Source organism: Dermacentor variabilis, chromosome 4 (genome assembly GCF_050947875.1).
Source record: "Dermacentor variabilis isolate Ectoservices chromosome 4, ASM5094787v1, whole genome shotgun sequence".
Taxonomy (NCBI): Eukaryota; Metazoa; Arthropoda; class Arachnida; order Ixodida; family Ixodidae; genus Dermacentor; species Dermacentor variabilis.
In genome coordinates, this window is record NC_134571.1 from 177525725 (window position 1) to 177548023 (window position 22299).

General features: G+C 47.5%; 1 protein-coding gene across 4 annotated transcripts in view; it reads left to right on the forward strand.

The window, feature by feature from the left end:
- The window catches only part of LOC142579955 (lysine-specific histone demethylase 1B-like), a 101494-nt gene extending 89085 nt beyond the window's left edge, over nt 1-12409 (forward strand). For all 4 annotated transcript variants that reach the window (XM_075690642.1, XM_075690638.1, XM_075690641.1 and 1 more), the window contains exons 17-18: nt 219-371; nt 6905-12409. In XM_075690642.1, the coding sequence (XP_075546757.1) occupies nt 219-371; nt 6905-7027 (276 nt within the window). In that variant the 3' untranslated portion in view covers nt 7028-12409. The remainder of the gene's footprint in view (nt 1-218; nt 372-6904) is intronic.
- Nucleotides 12410-22299: the final 9890 nt, after the last annotated feature.

Sequence of the window (22299 nt, forward strand, 5' to 3'; positions counted from 1 at the left end):
TCACAAATGTATGCAGCGAGAGAAGTCTCCCCAGCTTTCCTAGCATGGCCTACCATTATGAAGTGGGGCATTGTGGTGTTAATATGAAACTCTATGCCCATGCAAAAAAGTGAAAGGACAGTTGCATTCATGCTAAGCCTGGCTTCATCGGGGTACGAGGCGGATTAACTCGCTGGCTAAATGTGTCGTAACCAGCTGTTTTGTGACGACGTGTGCAGACAGTGCCTGACCCGAAGGGCTACACCGTGACCCACTGGCGAGACAGCCCCTATTCACGCATGGTCTACAGCTATGTGCGCTGTGGGGGCTCGGGCGAGGCATACACCACTCTGGCCGAGCCACTGGCTGATCGGCTCTTCTTCGCTGGCGAGGTGGGTGTCTCCATTCACTTGTTTTTCAGCTGGTGTACTCACTTTCTTATCGGTCAGTCACTGAAGACATATGGGAAGCAATCACTTCCAATGCCTGCAGTGCACGAAAACATGGCCTTCGAGATTGCCTTTTCATGCTCGGGAGGTTGGGGGGGGGGGGGGGGGGGCTGCAATTAGGACACCGACTACAGATGTGCCTTTCTACACGCTGTAGGCTGGGAATGGCCAGCTTTTGTATTTTCTGTCGTTTTTTAATACCTATTATTGTATAATTGTGTACCGTATTTTTTTTTTTTTTTCACTTACCACTCCTTTTCGTAATGCCTTTGGGCCAGGAAAGTATCCGAAATAAATAAATAAATAAATCACTCCTGCGGAAGCCCACAAAGTGGAGGAAAATTCATGCAAGGGAAAACTGGCATCCACCCAACATACAGTCGGCAATGGAATTTTCGGACCCCAAAAATTTGCCCTTGATGTATATTCTGGACAGAATAAATGCATTGTCAGTGTTCCGATAGAGCTGATGCATTCGTGCAAATTATATTCTTCAGGTGAATTTAGGCCCCAAAGTTCGATTTTTCGGACTAAATCGCCTGTTCCAAGCCACGCTACCCGATCTTCGAAAACGCCGTGTTGGATATTTCACTGGCATGGCGAGGCTTGGCTTCCAGTGGCCCGCTTTATAGCCTCCAAGATTGGGAGGTGCATGCTATCAATAGAGCAATAGAGCACGCACTATCCTCCGCTCTCGGAGGCCATGCCCACTCTTCCTTAACTGACAAAATGCTTAAGGAGACTTTTTTCCCCCCCTTGCTTTTTTTTGTTCAGTCAGCACTATCATCATGATCATGTGGTGCAAAATACCCTTCTTCTATTTTTCTCTTTCTCTATTTCTCTCTCCCTTTATTTTAAGTTTGGTCGCCATTCTGCACATTGTGTGTCCACTGAGGGAGTGTGTGTCGGAGACATCGCATCTTTGTGTGTGTTTGTGTGGCTTGACATTTGTGTGCTCGGTGAAACCTCCCATGCCTTTGTGAGGTCCAAGTGGTGCGAAGAAATGTGGCTCGTTTCTTCGATCTCCATGGCGATCTTCATTGGCAGAGATCGCCAGCACGGTTACACTCTTGCCGACTATGTGGAGATGATGTAGCTCTAGTGCAAATCCAAGCGAATCTGATCACCTCCAAGTGTAGTACGATGCAGGGCATTATTAGGTATTTGCTGTTAAAAAAGCCTAATAAATTTTTTTTCTTTTTGGCTGAATGAATCTTTCGAATTACCTTTTGGTCCCCGCGAGGTCCAGAATATCGGTCGGCAACTGTACCTCCTTGACACATCATTTGGCTGTAGTTGCACATTCTTTAATTTGCTCCGTACGCCTGAGACATATACGTACACATGGCTGTAAAGGCATACCACACTACAACTGTGGCGTTTTCACATGCAGCGTAGGCTGCTCATAGCATAAGCCGCCGATATAAGTCGTACCGCACTATAACCAAAACAACATTTTTCGAAAGGCGCACACGTGCAAAACATGTAGACCAAGCAGCCATACGTATCTGAGGATCGGAGCAAGTCGCTGAAATACTTTTTCAGACCTGCTCGAATTTTTGAAGCTCCCCCTGCACCGCCAACAACTCCGCAAAACTAATGTGGAATGCCGACCGAAATTTCCAACTCTGTTGTTTACAAAACAACAGCAGTGGAGCAGTTAGTTGCGCCTGGCGACAGGTGATGGCGATGATGATGACAATTGGAGTTTATTCTTTGCAACGGGCGAGTGCTGTGCAGTGTCCTGACTAGTAATATGCTAAATTTTAAAAAACAACAATAAGAAGACAAAATAAGGCGACGGCGACCTCGCAGTGGGCACATTTATGTCCTGTGTGCCATCACGGCATGGGCTAACGGAGCAGAGCACCTGCATGGCATGCGGATCCGTAATGACTGAGTAGCCAAATCTACATCTGCGAGTGAAGACTCCAGTGACGCTTTGTGTACCGTGCACATGATTGTGTGTGTGTGCGTGCGTCTCCTGTGTGCGTGGCGATCGGACCGTCTTCTTCCTACCAAGGTGCCGCCTGCAGCCAAAAAAAAAAGCCGAAATTTTTTATGCTTCAAGAAAGGCTGCATTTAATGCCCAGGCTGAAAATGGCATGAAGAAGATGGAAATCGCCGACAGCCTTGGAATTACGTGCAGTTTAGGGTCTGCAATATTGAAAAACAGGGCCTCCATTCTCGGCGCGCTTGGAAACGATACCGTGAAGTGTGTCCAGCCGGGATGGCAAAATGTTTTAAGCAGGCCGGCTTCATTGCCGCTCGGCAGGAATCGTCGTCGATCCTGCGGCACCGGAAGAAGATTTGCCCAAAGGCACACTCAAAGAGGCGCAGTGCTGCCATCGCTGACCTACGCACGGGGCGGACTTTGTGCTGTGGGAAACGGCGTTCCAGATGGCCTCAGTATCGACAGGTTTGTTCACGCGGATGAAGACGTTGTGCACAAGATGACCAACAAGGCCATCATAGGTAACGTGTGCAAACCTGACAACGCCAAGGACCAAAACAAGAGAAGGCGACGAACCCATGGGATGTGTCCACGCAATTTGTTCATTTTTCAGTGAACATGACGACGACGTGGGAATAGACCACTTTTTGCTTTGGGAATGAAGGCAGCGCCGTCAAGTTGCTGCAAAGCGAGGCTTCGCAAAGTAAGCTTACTGACTTTTAGAAATGAATTTTTGTTTTGCAAGCCATTTCCATGTCTTTTCTGTCTCGTTCTCAAGCCAATGAAATTCCCACGAAAGCAAGTTTTTTCGCTTCCTCCGGCGATTTCGTTATTGCGAGTTTCGACCAGAGCCATTCTTCCAGGCCCTTTATGAAGACAAAGCATATGGCTTCATTCCGTTCAACAAAGACTATCAATCACATAGAGAAGAGCGTAGATACAGCCCCGTGCACACTTGTCCCAAAAGTAGAAGAAATCAACCAATTTGAGGGGAGGGTGGTCTGCTATTAAGACCTAATTAAAGAACTTACTAATTATTATGGTATGGCCATACGTGACAACAGTGACGTAGATTATATGCTAAGGGCCATGATGGGAACCTTCGATCGTGTTACTTCAACAGATGAAGAGCCTCGTCGTGAGCTCTGCCCACCAGGACCCCTCGGGTGCAGCATGTGGGGCTGCAGAAGCTGACGGCAAGGCAGTGCCCCAACACAAATACAAACTGGCGACACGTGTTTGTGGTTGCACTGCTGCCTGTGCATCGACACCTCTCAACGCTCTACTCGGCTGTTGCCGAGGCAAGGAAAGACGCAGAATGCAACCAAGAGTCTGTTCTGTAATATGATCAATTCTGTCGAAAGAGCAAAGTGCTTCGTAGATTGTTGCACAAAGACAGCTATCAGTGAGGCAGTCTGCCAGAACTATTCGTGCGTACAGGGAGTTCTGTCCCTCGCTTGGCTTGAATCCTTGAAAGCATCCTCTTCGAAGGCCTGCAGAAAAGGATGCCCTACGGGGGAAAAAAGAAGCCATCTGAAGCTCGTCAGACCAAAGGCTGCATGCCCAAGAAGCCCTGCATTGCTAAGGACACCGCAAACTTATAATCCTGGTGATGTTAGAAAAGCGGAGGCAAGGCGAAACTTAGAAAACCATTTTCTCATTACTTTCCTTTTCCCCCGATTAGCCGTTAGAGCTGATTTTCTTGTTACCGTTTAGCCTATTTTGACCCTTCTTTCTTCTTTTTTGGTCCTTTTTTTAGGTTCCTTGAGCTTTAGTCCAGGACTTAACATTCTGTCTTTCTTAGCTTGGCTTTTTGTAAACTTATGGCTGTTCGTTCATTCCAAAAGTGTGCCTGATGCAAAGGTCACATAAAAAAATGACAATCCAAAAAATTTTTGTTGCGGAATAAAAGAAAAGCCTGAATGTCACATCCTTCACAATGCATTTTAGCTGTGTAGTCAATTCTCAACGAGCCTTCCGTTGCATTTTTTTTAGCTCCCCAGGCCCACCAGAAAGTGCAAAGGAGAACGATTTTGCTGAATAAAAGGCTCTCAAGGTATCACTCTCGAGCTTTTATGGAAGCATCAGGGAGACAATAGAAATGTTTGTGCCAATTTTCGTCAAAAGCCAAGGATAAATCATCATCATCAGCCTATATTATGTCCACTGCAGGACAAAGGCCTCTTCCTGCGATCTCCAATTACCCCTGTCCTGTGCCAACCGATTCAAACTAGTGCCCGTGAATTTCCTAATTTCATCACTCCACCTAGTCTTCTGCCCTCCTCAACTGCATTTGCCTTCTCTTGGTACCCATTCTGTAACTCTAATGTCCAAAGGTTATCTAACCGGCGGATTACATGACCTGCCCAGCTCCATTTTTTTCTCTTAATGTCCATTAGAATATTGGCTATACCCGTTTGCTCTCTGATCCAAACTGCTCTCTTTCTGTTTCTTAACGTTATGAATTAAATTCTTTGTTCCGTGGCTCTTTGTGTGGTCCTTAACTTCGTCTCAAGCTTCTTTGTTAATCTCCAAGTCTCTGCCCCATATGTCAGCGCCGGTAAAATGCACTGATTGTACACCTTCCTTCTCTGTGCTAATGGTGAGCTTCTAGTCAGGAGCTGACAATGTCTCCCGTATGCACTCCAACCCATTTTTATTTTATGAATTTCCTTCTCATGATCAGGGTTCCCTGTGATTAGTTAACCTAGGTAAACATACTCCTTCACAGACTCTAGAGGCTGACTAGTCCCCGGCTATTCATTATCTCTGCCTTCTGCATATTAATCTTCAACCCCAGTCTTACACTCTCTCTGTCAAGGCCCTCAATCATTTGTTGTAACTTCTCTGCAGGGGAGGAAGTTAATTTAGGAGGAAGTTAAAGGAAGTTAACGGAGAAATAAGGAAGTTAGTTTCGAAAGCTACATCCCCGCTCAAACTGACGGCAGGCAAGGTTGCACGTGCGATACCTGCATTCCTGCGGACTGTGCAGAGCAATGGCTTCTCTGTCACCTAGGCAGCCCCGTCATGCCCATGCCCACATCACTGCCACCGTCTCCCCAGCCCCATTCCTTGCTTATTCACTCTGCATTTCCTCCGCAGCAGCACTACTCTCGTCGCTTTCCCCTCCTATTGGCCGCACACCATGTTGAGAAGTGCGCTCACTACTGCGCTTGTCTGCGGCATTTTCCTGCAGAAGCCGCATTACAACGGGTATTTCATCTTGCGCGGGTGCGCTATAAGTGGTGTGCATATGTGCGTGCTATGGGAGAGTAAACGGGAGTCATAAAATGCCACATTATGCAGCCAGTTTTGCACTGTAAGTGCTTACGTTATGATGGGCCTAAGCTGTATTGCGAGTAGCAAGCAAACCCGAAAATTTAGTCACCTAGTAGTATCTACAACTTGCAGTGCCTATGAATAACCAAAAGCCATGCAAAAGTACACACTCTTAGCATGCGAAGCCATCGTGAGAAAAACATAGCTTGATTAGCAACATTGCGTGTCAACAAACGCATAGAAATCGCAGAAACAAACCTCAACTACAAGTTTTTATCTGCTTTGTTTGTGTGTCGGTGCTGATGGTGCGTGCTGCTTGTGCAATCCACAGCTCCACTCAGTCAGTTGATTTGTTGAACGACAGACATTTCCCAACAACCTCCATAACCAAAGCAAACTGCGAAGTAGCTCTTGGCACAATTCCAACGAATCCTCTTTCACCTCTCTCTCACGCTCTCTCGTCCTTTTCTTTTACTCAAAAATTGCCGATCGATGCTATGATGCAACCAACCAAACCAGTTGGTCGCAGTCGCAGAGGGTGGGTTCAACATCTGGGATTTTGGTCGCATGCGATGGAAATTGCTGGAGCGACGTAACTTGCAGCATGTGAAACAAGCTTTATGCAGTAAGACATGCGAAAGCCGCGAAGGCAGTTTTTGTATCGTGTCCGATTGCACTGCGAAGGCAATTTCCATCCATTCTTCTTTTTTTTTTTCGAAGAAACAAAATTAGGGCCTGTTAGAATTGAATAAATACCATAATCAGCCACCGTGAGCTACTGTTACTGTTTGAAAACCTTCCTAGGCCAGGCAGAAAATAGATGTTTTTGACGGGAGGTGCTACGTATCCAATGCCGTCACTGTGCCCTAAGCTCCACCAAGACAGACGCTGCCACCAGAGAGTTCGCTGTTGGGGTTACCGCAGGCGTCAAGCACGTGCTGCTGACTGGACAAATTTGAGTTATTCAGCGAAGGCCAATGTTAGCATCAAATTAGCGAAAGTTTGGGCCTATAAAGATGCACGGGCACTGGCCAAAATCAAATTAATGGAAGTCTACCTGTAGTAAATTGTTGGAACGAAGCACCAAAGCATCACTCAGAAACTGGAGGGATGCTTTCCCGTTTCTGATTCTGTTTTTCTTTCTGTAGTTTACCATTAGACTTCGCACAGAGCTGTGTCAAAACAGTGCTACATAATGACAAGTTGCTGCAAAACCAGTCTTTGTTGTCCGACCCCCCACCAGGGTACGAGTCGGATGTTCCCACAGACCGTGAGCGGGGCTTACATGAGTGGTCTGCGGGAAGCCTGGAATATCCTTCGCCGCCTGCCACTGGGTCTCGAGCCCGACCTGATGCTGGACGTCTGAGCTGGCCACTGAGCCTGCTGCCGAGCTGACCGCTGAGTCGGCCACCTTTCAAGACGTCTGCGTCTGAGCCGAAGCAACCTGTTTTGTGTGTCCGTGTGCGGAAACAATGTGCGGATTGCCAAGGCAACGGAGTGAACTTCCAAGAGGCTGCAGTGCTTCGTCCCCTTCGTTCGTTGCGTTCGGTTATTTCATTTGAGCTACAGTTGCGAGAGCTCACCAAGGAGCCAACCTACTTGCGCGACTGTTGCGGTGGCGCATTGACCGGCTGAGTTATGGTTTTGAGCAAAGAGGTGAGTAAAGAGTACAAGCTGAGGGTTTGAACAGAGACCGATAGGAAGGGTGGCCAGGTCTCTTCCCGAGTGCACCAGTTTTTCAAGTTTCTGCTGTTACTTTTTACTTCCACCATCATGCGCCTCCAGTTCCATTTTGTCTCAACATCTGCTCTCCATCTGCATTGCCACAGAAATGTGAAGGAAAAGACTGCAGCGTGTGCTGCAGGTGGCAAATGAGCCCCGACTGTGAAGACTGTGGCTTCCTACTTAGGGTGCTGTGTGTGTGTGTTTCTTCTTTTTTAAATTAATGAGAAGGGCCTTAGCAACGTGACAGAACATGATGACCTGACCAACCGGCGCTTGTGTGAGTGTTGTGGCTAGCAGGGTAGTCGTCACTGGCTTCTTCGTAGGTCTGTAATTGAAGGAAATGCATCACGAGGCTCTGCACGTATGGGGTAGTCCCCATTCCAAGCGGGCTTCCTTTTTTTTTTTTTTTTTTTTAATTGAACTTTGCAGTGACGAGATAGGTCGTGAACTTTTGTTAGCACATTTGTTCTCGGCTTCTTGTCCACTGCTTTTTGGTACTGCACCTGATTGTAAACTTAATTATGTTAGTAACGTGAATGATTTACATGTGTTAACAGTTGAAAGAGCAGCAGTTGCATGGTGATTTTGGAAATTCTATGTCTCAGAATCGTACGCCGGCTTACCTAAAGGCCTTGTAAGTCACTGGACCCTGTGCTGGACACTTGATTACTTTGTCATTATGTATGTTTTACCAGGAGAGATTTAAACGGGAATGATACAAATTATAGTCCAGCTGCAACAAAATTTTGAAACACATAAGGAGCCTCGTTTCACGTATTGCAAATACAAAGCAGCCTTCGTGCAAAATTTTATGTTCGAAATACGAGCGGATGCGTCGCAACAAGTTCGTAAAGAGAAATCTTAATTGCTGCCATTACCGGTTGTCAGAGATAGTGCACTACCCAGAACATGCCATTTCTCAGCATGGCCTCCGAGATTGGGTACCTCCCATGGCATGCTGAAAAAATCTTGTAGGCCGCATGCTGGGGACTCGCGTCATGTCCGCTAAGCACCAGGTGCATGCATCGTCTGCTTACGCACTGTTGAAAGGCTGCTGATAAGAAAATTGGAGATTTACCAGCCTTGCTGCTTTGCCTAGGCTGCTTCAATAGTTATATACTACTCATAACTAGTTTAGCCAAAGTGAAATTTCGTTGCAGCTGGCATTTTAAAGGCTGCTAATATTAAAGATGGCATAGTTACCAGCCCTGCAGCTTTGGCATGACTGCTTCTATAGTAAACTCATGAGCAAAAGTATATTTTGTGCTCGCCGAAAAGGCTGAATTTATTCGTAATTCAGACGCACAAATGAGAATTGACGAGTGCACTGGAATGTTCCCAATGCCAAGCTTACACGGCAGCCCTCAATTTCAAGTTGCATTAATCGGCGCAGAACAAAATTGACTCCATCGTGGAATCCCTGGTGTCCATATTTTTGCTTAGTGGAGTACATATTCCTCATTTGTAAACAACTTCAGTTGGCCTCAGTTGGCTTGCAGTTGCAGTTGGCCTCTGAAGACGCATTGGTCCACATAAATTGCCCTCTGAGCCTTTTATGATCTTCGGTGAATGGAACTGGAAGCTGCGCCGAGCGTGGTGTGAATGAACACTCGTTACGCGACTGCCTGCTATCCATAACACTGCCAACAGGCCTAGCCTCTCGTTCGTCTAATTTCTGGTGAGCAGAGCGTCCACCGGATCCGGCTCTGCGGCCATGACGGTGCGCACTTCACACAGGTACGCCAAAGTAGCAGTAACGATGTATTTCACCAGTGGAGCCTGCAAGAGTCTATAAATGAAGGCTGCAGTTTGTTTCTCGCTCTCCCTTTTCTACGCTGCATGGAACAAAGTGTCCCTTGTTTCCCATTCTTTCATTCCTCGCATCATCCATCTTTTTCACATACCGTTTCTTTTTATAGTTACCAGAGCTCGCAAAGTGTTACTGGTTCACCTTCATGGAATGCCTAAAGCAAGGTTTTGTTCAAAAAGTTCTTTCATGGCACGCAACTTGTACATTGCTTTACATTCCCATGTTGATTTATTTCTGGCACCGTAGCGCTTGCTGTAAACTGTGTGCTTGCTTGTTTTTGTTTGGGAGTCGTTTCTTTATTAACCAATGCAGTACTGTGGCGGATGTTTCTTGTTTTGTAGGAGGAAATCGCTTATTTCTGTTGGTATATATGGTGCCAACTTGGTACACGGTTGAGCTGTAGTGTACAGTGACCTGTGAGCACGCTGTTTACCCATTCTTCCAAGCCTCTAGTAATTATACCAGGCTAGCATAGGCTTCCATCTTTACAGGCACCTCCAGTCTGCTGTATCGAAGACACAAATCCCTATGACTGTGATAGGCCAGCACTGAAAGGTGGGAGTGGGGTGCTCTGTGTAAAGTGGGCATGGCCCGGGGCTCTATGTAGCGCACTGTCGCCGAAATTTACAGAGCCTGTCCAAGTTTGTTGACCCCCCGTTCTTACAAATGTGGCTTGGCTCCAACTGTTTTATTGGCTTTGTTAGGCAGAGCGCAGCACAGCCCCGAGAACTAAAGTAGTCACGGCTTTGCAACAACATTATTTGGATATTGCGGCACGCAAAAATTGTGTAGGAAACGCCCTTCCAGTCCAGTGCTTTAGTGAGTAGATGTCGAAAGGCCGTGGTTGTAACATTAATTGTAGCTTGTGCTTCTACGAGAGACTCTGTTGAACAGTAGCAACTACTTAGTCATGGCGTGACGCTGCCCTCTGTTCGGTGGAGTTGAAGCCGAGGTAGTAGAGGCACATCTGTAAACCCTAGCGTGTGGGAACCTAATGCTGCGGCAGTGATGGTATTCGACTGGAACAAGAGGCCTCAAGCGATGTTCAGTGGCCACTCAAATGCTTGCCATTCAGAAGGAAGGAATGACACTGCAGAAAGCTATTAATCTGTCACCCGTGTTCCCCGTTTTATGCAGAATGCATGTTATATAATATCCTGTACTTTTTCTAGGTTCTCATCTGGTGGCTCCCGTTCCCAGATTAGAGTCTGGATTGCATGCAACCCTTTGTGCTTCATTCACCTGAGCATGCTGTGTGTGTCGATCCCCTGTGCAGATCATGACCATTGTGTGCTCTCTCTGCAGTACAATGAGCCATGCTTCTGTTAACCTTCACCAGGACTTCGCTTCCTTGGTGTAACGTGGGAAGGCTACATCGGGCAAGCTCCGCACTTGCTTCCTTCAAGTTCAGCCCTCATTTCACATTTTGTGCTTGTCCCGATTTGTTCTGTTGAAGAAAAAAAAAACTGTACAAACAGCAAGGAATACTCCGTCTGTAGATTATATGTGGCCAGCCGGCCGTGTAAATACAGCCTGCATGTGAGAATGTTGCTTGCGTATTATATACAATTTCCATGAGATGTAGAGCTGCAAATATTTGTGGTGAAAGTGCACGTTTGTGTGCACGTAGAATCTGTAGGGAAAAAAAGGATGTCTGGCTCCTCCTATTGGTATTACAGCAGTTTCCTAACATCTGGTAAGCAAATGAAACTTGTCAGCTGAAGAGTATGTGGAGGGCCACCTGAAGCTCACCTAGGCAAAGCATGTCACCAGATGGGAACCCATGGGAACATTTCCAACGTTTCCCAGGTGAAGCATGCAAGCTGGTGGGTCCCCACAGGGCCACGCAGCCCCTTTGGGCATAGGCAAAACATGTCAGCTGATGGGGACCCATAAAGAAGCTTAGATGTCTAGGTGAAGTATGTCAAGTTGAGTGGTGCCCACAGGGCCACATAGACTACCTTGGCAACATGTTAACTGTTGGAAACACTCAAAGCCACTTAGAATGTTAACTTAGGCACCATCAAGTACTGTGTGAAAAATGTTACGTAAAAACAGGGCAGCATGCATTGTTTAATCTGGACATTCTGCAGGAGACAAAATGCAGGCTTGTGGTTTCAGAACATCAAAGATAGACTTTCATAGCATTTATAAGGATGTTGCGTTTTTCTATTCCTTAATTTTCAACTTACTTTGATGAAGTGTAATGGTATTACAAGTGGCAGCTAACATTTGGAGTTGACTGAAATGTCGGGCATACTTGTGGGGAAAAGTGCTGTCCTTAGAGTGGTTGTCCAAATCGTGAATGCTTTTGTCAATTTTTGTTGAACGTTTCCCTTGTTTCTCGTGTTGAGCCACATACCCTAGATATATTTGCAAAAGATGTGTTCACTCAAAAGACCCAATCATTGTGTGGGTGGCAATTGGCACATTATTCATGCATTATGTCTCTCCTTGTATGGCACTACTGTTGCCTAAAGCTAGATCTTGTGCATCAGATTCTTATATTTTTTTAAAAATTTCACACAATGTGCTTTTGTGTCATATCCTGTGTCCATCTTTACAAAGAGTAAAATGTGTGTTGGATCTGTACACATTGCAAAAGCAAGAATCGGGTGAAGTTATTCTGTCCATAACACTTGTACATTGCATCTTCTGAACACATTACAAGTTGCTTTGGCCTCTTTTACCTCTATATACTTAGCGGTAAGAATGCATTCACTCTGCCATGTTAAAAATTGATCAAAGTTGGGAGTTGCCGTAATGTAAAACTTGTACCCTACTATTTTTGGGTGAATATTTGTTTAACGTTTGTTACTGTAAAGTGAACGCCATCAGCGTTGACGTCAATGCAGAGGAAGAACATGCTCTGTCGGCACCAGAAGGGTTGCTCCGCAGGTGCTGTTTGCGATTGCGGCAAATAATTTCATTGTTTTTCGTAAGGTGTTGTGCTGTTGTCATCTTATGCTGCCGTAATTGGGGCTGACAGCATGAACAGCCTCGACTTGTGCAAGCGACGTTTGTGCCATGTGCAACCACCACTTTTCATTTCAAGCCTATCGTTAGCTCTACCACCTGCCATTCAACAGAATGTAAAAGCCCTCAGAAGTGTCACTGTGAGGCCGCCCGAGTTTTTGTGATTCCTTCCCCCACCGTGATAAGCACAGTGATGCCTTCGTTGCTTTGTAAATAAACGTTCGCTGAGCCACCAAACACTGCTTCCCTCCCTTCTCTTTGTCGAAGCACGGCAAAAAAAAAAAAAAATTGTGGTGCTCCCAAATCAAAGCGCTGCACAGAAGCTTGCAAGAACAGGGTGTCTACCAACCGGGAAAACCGGGAATTCTCAGGGTTTTCAATAGTCTGGAAATGTTCAGGGGAAACTCGGCGAATTTTCGCTTCTATCAGGGAAAATTTGCTGTAATTTTATCGAAAGGGAACGAAGATCACGATAACGCCAGCTGGCTCGAGTAAAATGGAGAGGAATCGTAACGAATCATCGTTGAAGCCGTGTCGATGAGGAGGTGCCATTGTACAGTAGACGACCGACGTCCGACGGCTTCACGGCACCACCACGTATGCCATAGGGTCAATGTATAAGAACGCAAGAACATTTCGCTGTCCGATTGTCCGGACTTTTTGCCGACACCGCAGGTCCGAAACGGCATTAGTCTAAGCCACCACCTTCAACTTTGAGTATCTCGGTGCCTCGAACCGGCGCTCTCACGCAGATCCGCTGGCAGCCGTAGCCATCACCGCAGAAACGCCAGGCCTAGCTGCTTCGACGTTCGCTATTAAGTTTCTTGCCGTTTAGTGCCATGTTTTTTATTGAAAGGATTCGCCGCTGTCAGCAATAGCACCGACTCCGCCTTTCTGGTCCTGGCGATTGGCTTCAGAGGTCGGAAAGCACGGCGTGTTGCATAGTGTCGGGTCCCGAAAGTCAGCTTTGCCTTCGTACAGAAACGTTCCGCGGTGAAGCATAAGCGTAGAAAGGGGGCAATTGTCACGGGACACAGTGCGTATTCCGTAATTATACACGCGTGCACCTGCCATCTCCTGTCTGAGTACAAGCACCGATATGCCTAGTAAATGTACTGGCAGTCCTTCGGCAATTTTTTCGGATGTGTTTGTGGCAATTCTGAGCCCTCAAGATCAGTAAAAGACATGCAGTCAATTTTTTGTCATCTTCCCTTTTTCGGACGTTCTCGCGGCCCCTAGCGAATGCGAAAAATAAAAAGGCTACGTTCACACTTGGGATATGGCAAGCGGGCGGAAAAGCCAAAGCGGCCGGAAAATCTTTTCCGCTCATGTACAAGATGTTCACATTTGTTTTGCCACCGCAGCGGAAGCCACTACCACTTTCGCCCACACCCATCTAGTTTGCGTACGTTTGTCCACGTGGTGGCGCTGTTCACACTAATTCAAGACACGTTCAGTTATTGACCCATCAATTACTAAAAGCTATCATTTCGCGTAACTGTGCGTGTCGTTTTTAATTTTCATCTACCATGTAAATAAACAAGACAAGTTGTTTTTCCTAAAAATGGAGGATGAACAACGGAAAATGTTAAATTTGACGACCGGATGTTTACATGCTAGTGCAGCTTCCAGTGAAGCGGAACTGTTTTCCGCTTCGCCGTGGCAAAAAAATCGATCCGAGACCGATTTTTTCGCCGCCTAGTTTTCCGCCCGATTTTCCGCCTAGGTGGACCAATTTTGTCGAAGTTTTTTCCGCTTCTGCCTGCTCCGAGACCAAGTGTGAACGTCTGTACAACTGACCAAGAGGATGCCAGTTTTTTATTCTATGAGGAACGCGCGGCGGAAGGACATGTTTATCGAGCGCTCCGTGGTGGCGACGAAATCGTCTCTTTTGTTCATGCTGCGAGCTAGCTTGTTTCCGTTTTTGATTTGCTGATTTTTTTAGCCTTGGAATAATAATTGGGTAGTTTCCTTTTTTCCTCTCTTTTTTCGTGTGCGCGGGTGTTTCGTGTACATTTGGCTTTGCAGGATTGTCAGAGCGTCCTTTCGCGCCACGTGCTTCAACACGTGTAACCGGGTGGGACGTTGTCTTTATAGCCTTTAAATAGTAGCTTGGAAGTGGCAATACTAATAGCTATTAGTGGTTTTGCTGCGTGTGCTTTGGTATCGGGAATATTGCTTTGGTAGGAAGGTGAGAGCATGGCCGCGTGTTTGAACACGTCCAAAAACGTGGCACCCCTTAAGTCGGTGCTGCATTGATTGCTTTTAAAACATTGGTGAGAATTACTTTGGGGCATTATTAGGATTTAGATACTGTGCGTATAGGTTTTAGCTAGAAGACACGTACTCTGCATTATTGTAATATTATAGTATTTGCATTAGAAAAGGCCGTGCAATACATGGTAAGAAAGCCGGGAAAGCGTGCAGTGTGCGGGGGATCCCTCAAGGCAGACGAGGGGACGGATGAGAATGGAGAGGGAATCGAGTCAATCGGCCCACACTGTCACGTCGATGCTAGGCTGAAAAAGTGGAGGCTTTCCAGGATGAGCTTGTCAAATACGTCGAACAGCTCAAAAATGAGCTAAATGTGGAGCGAGATGCACGGAAGGTAGTTGAAAAACACTTCAAGCAGCCGAGGAAAAGCTGAACAGGGCCGCCATTGTGAACGAGGATGGTCGTGGCAATGTAACGCAGTCCCCCGATGTGACAGGAGGGGGAGCGCCAGCAAAGTACGTGGAATGCGTGCAACTTGGTGAGGGGTTAGCTGGAAAGAGCGGCACCTACCTTGAGGCCGCCACGCGAAAAAAGCAAGAGCGCAGGGGTCAATGCCCCTTGTCAAGTCCGAATCACGCGGAAAAGGACAAAAGGAAGCAGGGAGAGGAAGGAAAGAGCGAAATGGTGATTATCGCCGGCGACTCAAACCTGGCTACATGCTCAGAAGCAATTGCGGAGAGGGTGAAAGGCGATAGAAGAGTGGCGGTTGGGACATATCCGGGGCGGACACTGGGCTCTGTCCTGGAGCGAGCAAAAGCAAAGCTCGCGGAAATTGCCCACGTGCGCAACCTTGTCATAGTAGCAGGTGGGCTAAATGACGTCCTAAACAGGAAATGGACAGGATTAGCCCAGCGCTTGGCGAAGGGGGTGGACGACTTCCCCTCAGGTGCAGATCGTGGTGTGCACGGTGCCGGAGGTGCCTGTGCGTGACAGTCACGTACAAAGAGCCGTGATTATCCATCGGGCTTGGTCAGTGACCGTGATCCCCTTCAAAGAGCCGTAGTGGCTGCTAATGAGCGATATGGAAAATGAGCCGAGAGAAAGGTTTCGAGGTTGTCGAAGTAAACAGAAAAGGGAGAAGATGTGGTGTTTTTGATTGAGATGGGGATCTACCTCAATTACAGGCTTTTTGAAGCGGCCCATGGGCGCTCAGGAGGCTCAGAATAGCATCGCCGTCAATAACAGAAAAAGGAGGAAAATAAGACAGAGTTCACCATGCAATAGGCTACGTCAACATGCAGGGCGGCAGAAGAAAGGAAAAGTAGGCAGAGATTGAGGAGTAGTTAAATAGAGGACAATTAGGGGTGTATGCGGTTACAGAAACGCACAGACTCGGATGAGCCGCCAGTGATTGAGAATTATGTTTGGGAAGTGTGCAACAGAACTAAGTGGGAAAGAAAGGGATAGGGAGTCGGAATGCTCATCTATCAGGGAGCCAAATAGAGAAGAGTATAAATTCAAAATGTCAAGAGCATCTTTGGTAGTCAGGTACAATGTGTGGGAAAAAAACCTTGGCTGGGCGTAAAGTATTTGTGGACTGGAAATAATTGCACAGAGAAGAAACAAGAGTTATTGGAATGCATAAGTACTGATATTAAGGCTTTCGGGAATGATGACGAAATTATCCTATTAGGTGACATGAATGACCACACACAGGAGCTAGATCGCTAAACCGAGAGCAACGGGAAGTCAATGCTAGATGTTTGTGAACAGCATGACCTCGTTATCGTGGTTACAGGGCCTAGAAGGGCAGACCACGTGTAAAGTGGGAAACCGGCAATCGACCATTGATTGCAGTCTGATGACAGAAGGAATTCATGATAAGTTTAGAAAAATAGTCATTGATGAGGAAGGGTATAGCAGCATAGGGAGGGACCATAAACGAATCATTTTGAAGATGGGATATGTAGTTGGGAAAGAGCAAAGAGTCGAAATGGCCAGTCCAAATTTGAATGCTGAACAAATAACAAATATAGTCACAAAAGTCGAGGAAGAACTTTGCAAATGGGCAAGTAAAGAGTGGGAATATAGTGAGCTTATAAGTTTAATAACGACAGAAATACGAAAAAAGAAACCGAAAAGCTGGTGGAACAGGGAGACACGAGAAGCGATCGCCGAACGACAGAAAGCATCCGGAGAGCACAGGCAGGCAAAGAAGGCGCAGTTGCCGCAGGATGAAGTGACCAGTAAATGGGAAATATACCGGTAGGAAAGTCTATGGTTCAAATACTGGTGCAAGTAAAGATAAAAAGGTGGAAGTGAACGTTGGTTGTCAGAAATACGTGAGAAAAAGAAGGCCCCACCTAGAAAATTTAGGAACCACATAAAATATTAGGGAGGGCCAGGAAATACCTCGGGCACGTTTTCCGGATGGACGTTTCGTGGGACGTTTCGTGTGTGTGCGTGCGTTCGTGCGTGCGTGCGTGCGTGTGTGGGGGGGGGGGGGGGGGGAGAGGCCGAGAGCTCTCTTGATTGCCTTCCTGATTACTGCGTTCGGCTTATCTAGCTCCGATCTTTGCCAGTTGTGCATGGCCGTGACGTAAGTGCAATGACACAATATGAACGCATGTACCAATCTCACGATGTTATCTTCTCCGAAGCCCTGCTGCCGGTTGACCACTCTTCTTATTAGTCTGACGGCATTGTCCGCCTTCCTAGTGAGTTGCAGCCCTGTCTGGTTGTTAGAGCCACTCGACTCGATCATCATGCTGAGAATCCGGATGGCATCCACCCTTGGTATCCATCGTTTGTGCGCAGTTTGATGTCGCGTTCGGCGAGTGGCTTCCATCCCTTTGGTTTGGATCCTCTGCGCTTGGGACGATGTAGTAGCAGTTCCGACTTGTGTGGTGAGCATCGAAGGCCCGTGGGCTTGAGGTACCTCTCGATAGCATCAATCGCCTCTTGCAGGACCTGTCCTTCGCTACCTCCCGTACACCAGATGGTGACGTCGTCTGCGTATATGGTGTGACTGATGCCGTCAATATCAGAGAGCATCCTGGATAGACCAATCATGACGAGGTTAAAGAGGGTAGGGGATATTACTGCCCCTCGTGGCGTCCCCCTAGACCCCAGCTTGATCATGTCTCAAGTCAGGTATCCGACCTTAAGGGTGGCTTCTCTGTCTGACAGGAACGATCGTGTGTAGGAATGAAAGTGCTTCCCCAGATTAAGGCTCGAGATCGTGTCTAAAACGAAAGAGTGAAGAATGTTGTCAGAGGCCTTTTCCGGGCCTAGACCTAGTATGTAGTATGTAGATGAAGTTTGTAGATGCTGGCAAGAATATCTGGGAATCCAACGTTGTTCTTGCGCACAGTTGTTATAAGGCAGAATATGCTTCTACACAACAGTAAACGGGGTTTAGCCTAGCTCTCGCAGTGTAATCAAGATCACGTTAGTGCCTTGGAGCTATGTTGTAGCTCTAGTGAAGTTCCGCATACTTGCTGATCATTAACAGAGGCAAATACTAAGTCGACCTAGACTGTTTAGATACCTTTCCAGGAACGTCGCAAGGCTTGTTTCGTGCGAGGAAAAGGCTGAGTTTGGAGAAAATTGCATCTGAAGGGTCCGAATACCTTATTCGAAATTCATATCTCCCGCCACCCTAATGGGGGGGGGGATGACATTGCATACTCCATCACAAGTGTACTCATCACGAGTGTACTAGGATACGGTTCATTGGGGCGAGCGGCTGGGCGGCACATGCTTTGCAGTGAGACGCGCGATAGAGTGTACTAGTGCGCGACGACGAAAAATACTGTAGCGGCGCTACGATCGATGTGAATTGGGCCGCATCAAGGTCGCGCCATTGGAAACTGCTGGCGACACTTCTCGGAAGTGTAATTCGTTCTACTTTCGTTCAGGCCACTCAAGCGGTGTTTATGATTGGATATGATACGTACTTATGCCTCAGGACTAGATGTCTTTCTTTCTCTTCTTTATTTCATTTTACTTATTTTTAAAGGGACACTAAAGTTTAATATTAAGTCAACGTGGACTGTTGAAATACCATCCCAGAAACCTCGAAACGCTTGTTTCATGCGAAGAGAGATTTATTTTAGGAGAAAATGCGTTCTGAAGCGTCCGCGTACCTCTAGCGCAGTTCAAATCGCCCGCCCTCCGATCGAGGAGTGGTGACGTCATGTTCTCATAGGAACGTTGCGCCGTCGGTGAGTAAAACGGCGCTTGCAGACGGCGCTATGGCTTTTCTGCGCAAAACGCAAACGCGCGGCCAGAAACACCCAAGACAGAGCCGACAGCAGCGCGAAATTGGAACTATAGGGGCTAGCGGAAGGGAAAGCGCGCGACAAAAAGCTGGTTCTTTATTTTATGAGGCCAACTTTGACGCTTGTTGCAATGGTCGTCCCTGACAACGACACATTGGCTCGCGATGCTGGACTCGACTTCAGCGATTTAAGCACTGATGAACGTGACCTGCTGCTGAGGGCTCGCGCTGCCAGGGCCGTTGCGTACTACTACGACGGCAACTTATGTCGTGGCTGTGCATACTCGCACATTTGTAGCTTTTCCTTCGTGAAAACCAAATGCCGCACTCACCGCCCCGTCTTCACCCTGCAGTTCTTTTTGCGCTTCGGAGAATGCAGGCAAGACCGACGGAACAGCGCTACGGGAAAGCATTGCTTTGAAAGGCACTCCACACGACTTCAGTAAGTCGGCGTTGAACTCGTAGTCCTTTGAACGAAAGTGCAGCAAGCACACTATGCGCTTTGTCGGCTCTTTGCCAACGCGCTGTGAAGAGGTACGGCACTTAACCACTTTGATCGGAGAGGTTCACTCGTTGGCACACAGTGATAAGTAACGTTGGACCCACCGCTGCAACTGCCCTTGGCCAAGTTCCGCGGACCGTTCGCGCATCCCACGACATCACATGGCCTGGTGCACAACAGATGTTTGGCCTAAAGGCCTGTCGCCAAAATCAAAGATGTCAATGTACGATTCGAGCAGGAGACGTATGTCCGTGGCCTGTGTAGAGGTGAGGCCGGTTGCAATCATTTTCGCGAAGTCATCCGTTAAGGAACCAGAGCTGTGAGCTGCAACTGGCGCTAATAAACCACTCTCGGCAATTCAGACTCTCAATGTCAAATTCGGAACTACTAGAAACGCTGGCCAGCACTCGGCCAGCACGGCGGCGCTACTACCCGTACCGTGCAGTACCGCACGGTGGTGAGGGGAGTGTTCTCGCATTCTTCCCTCGTATCATTTAACGCTTTCTTCGAGGCTCTTGCGCTACCAGAGGCGGGCGTTAGACGCTGCACGGCTTTCCGAACTAGTCCTCGAGGCAGTGGCGCTCGAAGTGCCCGCTGGCTTCCGTCTACGGATAAAGCACGGTGGCGATTAAGTGGAGCTAGCGCCAGCCGTCGCACATAGTGCACTGCTATATAGTGCCACAAATAAACCACCTCTTATATAGCGTGCCAAAGGCTCTCTTGGACAGCAACCGGGCTTTGCTCTTCACATTTTTTTTTCGTAAGCACGTTGTGCCCTAATAAAAAATAAAGCTCTTCAAGCTTGCCACGTTAATTCGGTCTTTGGCTCCGTGAGAATAAAATGTAGTCCACTTTAGCCGATAAAGCATGCGTTATATAACAAGGCCTGAGCAAAGGCTGTCAAAGTCCATGACGTCACATGGCGCGCTGGTGCGGAAACTTCGAGTGGCGTCGCCATTCGTCCTTTCTGGCTTATCGCGTTAGCGGTAAGAATGGGAGGGCGTTCTTCCTTTCTTTTCTCTTCTTTCTTTCCCCCTTTAAATGGGGCAACGCGTAATAAGCAGGGTCTGGCGATATGGGTCATTCTGTAACTTTTTAATTGCGACTGCAGTTATCCCAGGCTGTCACGTACTCTGCCTCCTGAGAAACTAAATCTAAATGGCTTCGTAGAAATACTGCTATAGTAGTATTGTAGCGGCCATGATAAGCCCACAACACGGCGGCAAGAGCGAGCGGCGAGAGCACCTCCGAACCGGTTTGTGCCCGCCGCTTCCACTCTCCCCCGATGGTGAGGAGAGGGAATGGGGAGCAGCCCCAAGGGTGGAGGGAGAGGGTGTGTGCTGAAGCAAAATAAAAAAAAAACGGTTAACAGTTGGAATTCACGGTTCTCGCGTCGCAACATTATAATTTAATGCGCGCTGAGGCTTGGGATAGGATTTCGAGGTCGACGACCTTCATTTAATGCAAACTAATAAATCGGAAATGCAATGTCAGCGCTCCTATATTAATATTGGCTTGCGATTTATTGATTTCGCTATCTATAGATGCATACTCTAGAGCAGCCCGCAGAAGCAATGATGCTTGTATGCGGGACAGAGTAGCCCGAGAAGGTGTGCGACACAAACCAGAAACCTTACAGCGTGCGCTATACAGGCTGTCTCAGCCGACTTTAGCCGGAGTTTAAAAAATATGCAAATGCTACGTAGCTGGACAGAACAAAGGTAATGTTGCTTGCCGTTGCTTGGAGATACTCAAACTATGTTTTCTTTTTCATTCCGCCTAATTAGATAATTAGTCTTAATGAATTAACCAACTTCACAAATATTACAATTGGATGAAAAGTGTCAATGAGAAAATTGTACAGCCACATGAGAAACTGCCGATACGGCTTTCTGTTGCTCAATACGCGCTACGTAAAAGTGTTCTTCCGTACTGTTAGAGTTGTAGGACGATCCCAGCGCTGACATCCAGTTGTGAGGATTGGGGGCTCAATCCCACCGTTCGTAACCAGTTGTCAAGATTGGAGTCGGGCATGAATTAGATGGTAGCTGGCCCATGCCGTCGTCCAACTTATCCACCCTGAGGACGTTGTGGAAGGAAAGGACTGCTTCTCATCGAGAACGAGGAATATGGGTTTATTTACAGTATCTACATAAGGATGTTGCAGTTCATCAGTCTAGCATGACTGCGAGAGAAAGTGCACTGGGCAGCCGCACAACAACGGTTTATAAACACTCGGTCCTCCCTCGATCCCAAGGTGAGGGAAACGTTCGACCAGTCATCGTAAACAAGTTGCCTCTCTGCGCGAGGGATTACACACACGCACTCACACACACACTTCTTTGCGCGAGGTTCACGGTCCCCAACCGAGGCCAGACGGGCTTCGTAGGACTCGAGGCTTACATCAGGAGAGGTGCCTTTTATTCCCCGAGCTGACCCCCGCAGCGCGGCCGGTTGCCCATTGTCCTGCGTCTTGAACGGCGCGTGGGAAGGGACCTCGAACTACGTTCCCCCGTGGACTCCCTTGTTCATAGCAGACCACGGCGGCGGTGGCGGGTTCAGGCACAAAGCCTGCTTCGTCGAACTCATCTTGGCTCCTGCGACGGAGAGTCGAGGTCGCGGCTATTGTTGACGCCGTGAGGCTAGAGGGTTACGGTGGCGTTTCACGAAAAGTTGACGCCGCTGTCGCAACTGGCTGGCAAAACTTGCACTTCAGCGGTCCGTTCTTAATAGTACGTGAAAGAAGGCTGCGAATACACGCAAGGTGACTCGAGCGGCAGTCGCGCGGCAATTTTGCGTTCACGCTCGGAAAAAGACTTTTATGTAGAGCGTATTGAGATCGAGAGAGAGATAAACGGGATGGGAAAGGCAGGGAGGTTAACCGGATGAGATTCTGGTTTGCTACCCTGCACTGGGGGAAAGGGTAAGGGGAAATGAAACATGAAAAAAAAAACAGCGGAGAGAAAAAATCAAACTAACGGGGAAAAATGTACTTGAAGGTCGTCAACGTCCATGAGAATTAGTCTCGAATAGGCCAATCGAACGTAAAATTTTCAACAATGCCTTCACTGTCTTGCGGTACGTGTGACGACTGTATAGGTCGATGAGCAGAACGAGAACAAGGTGAAA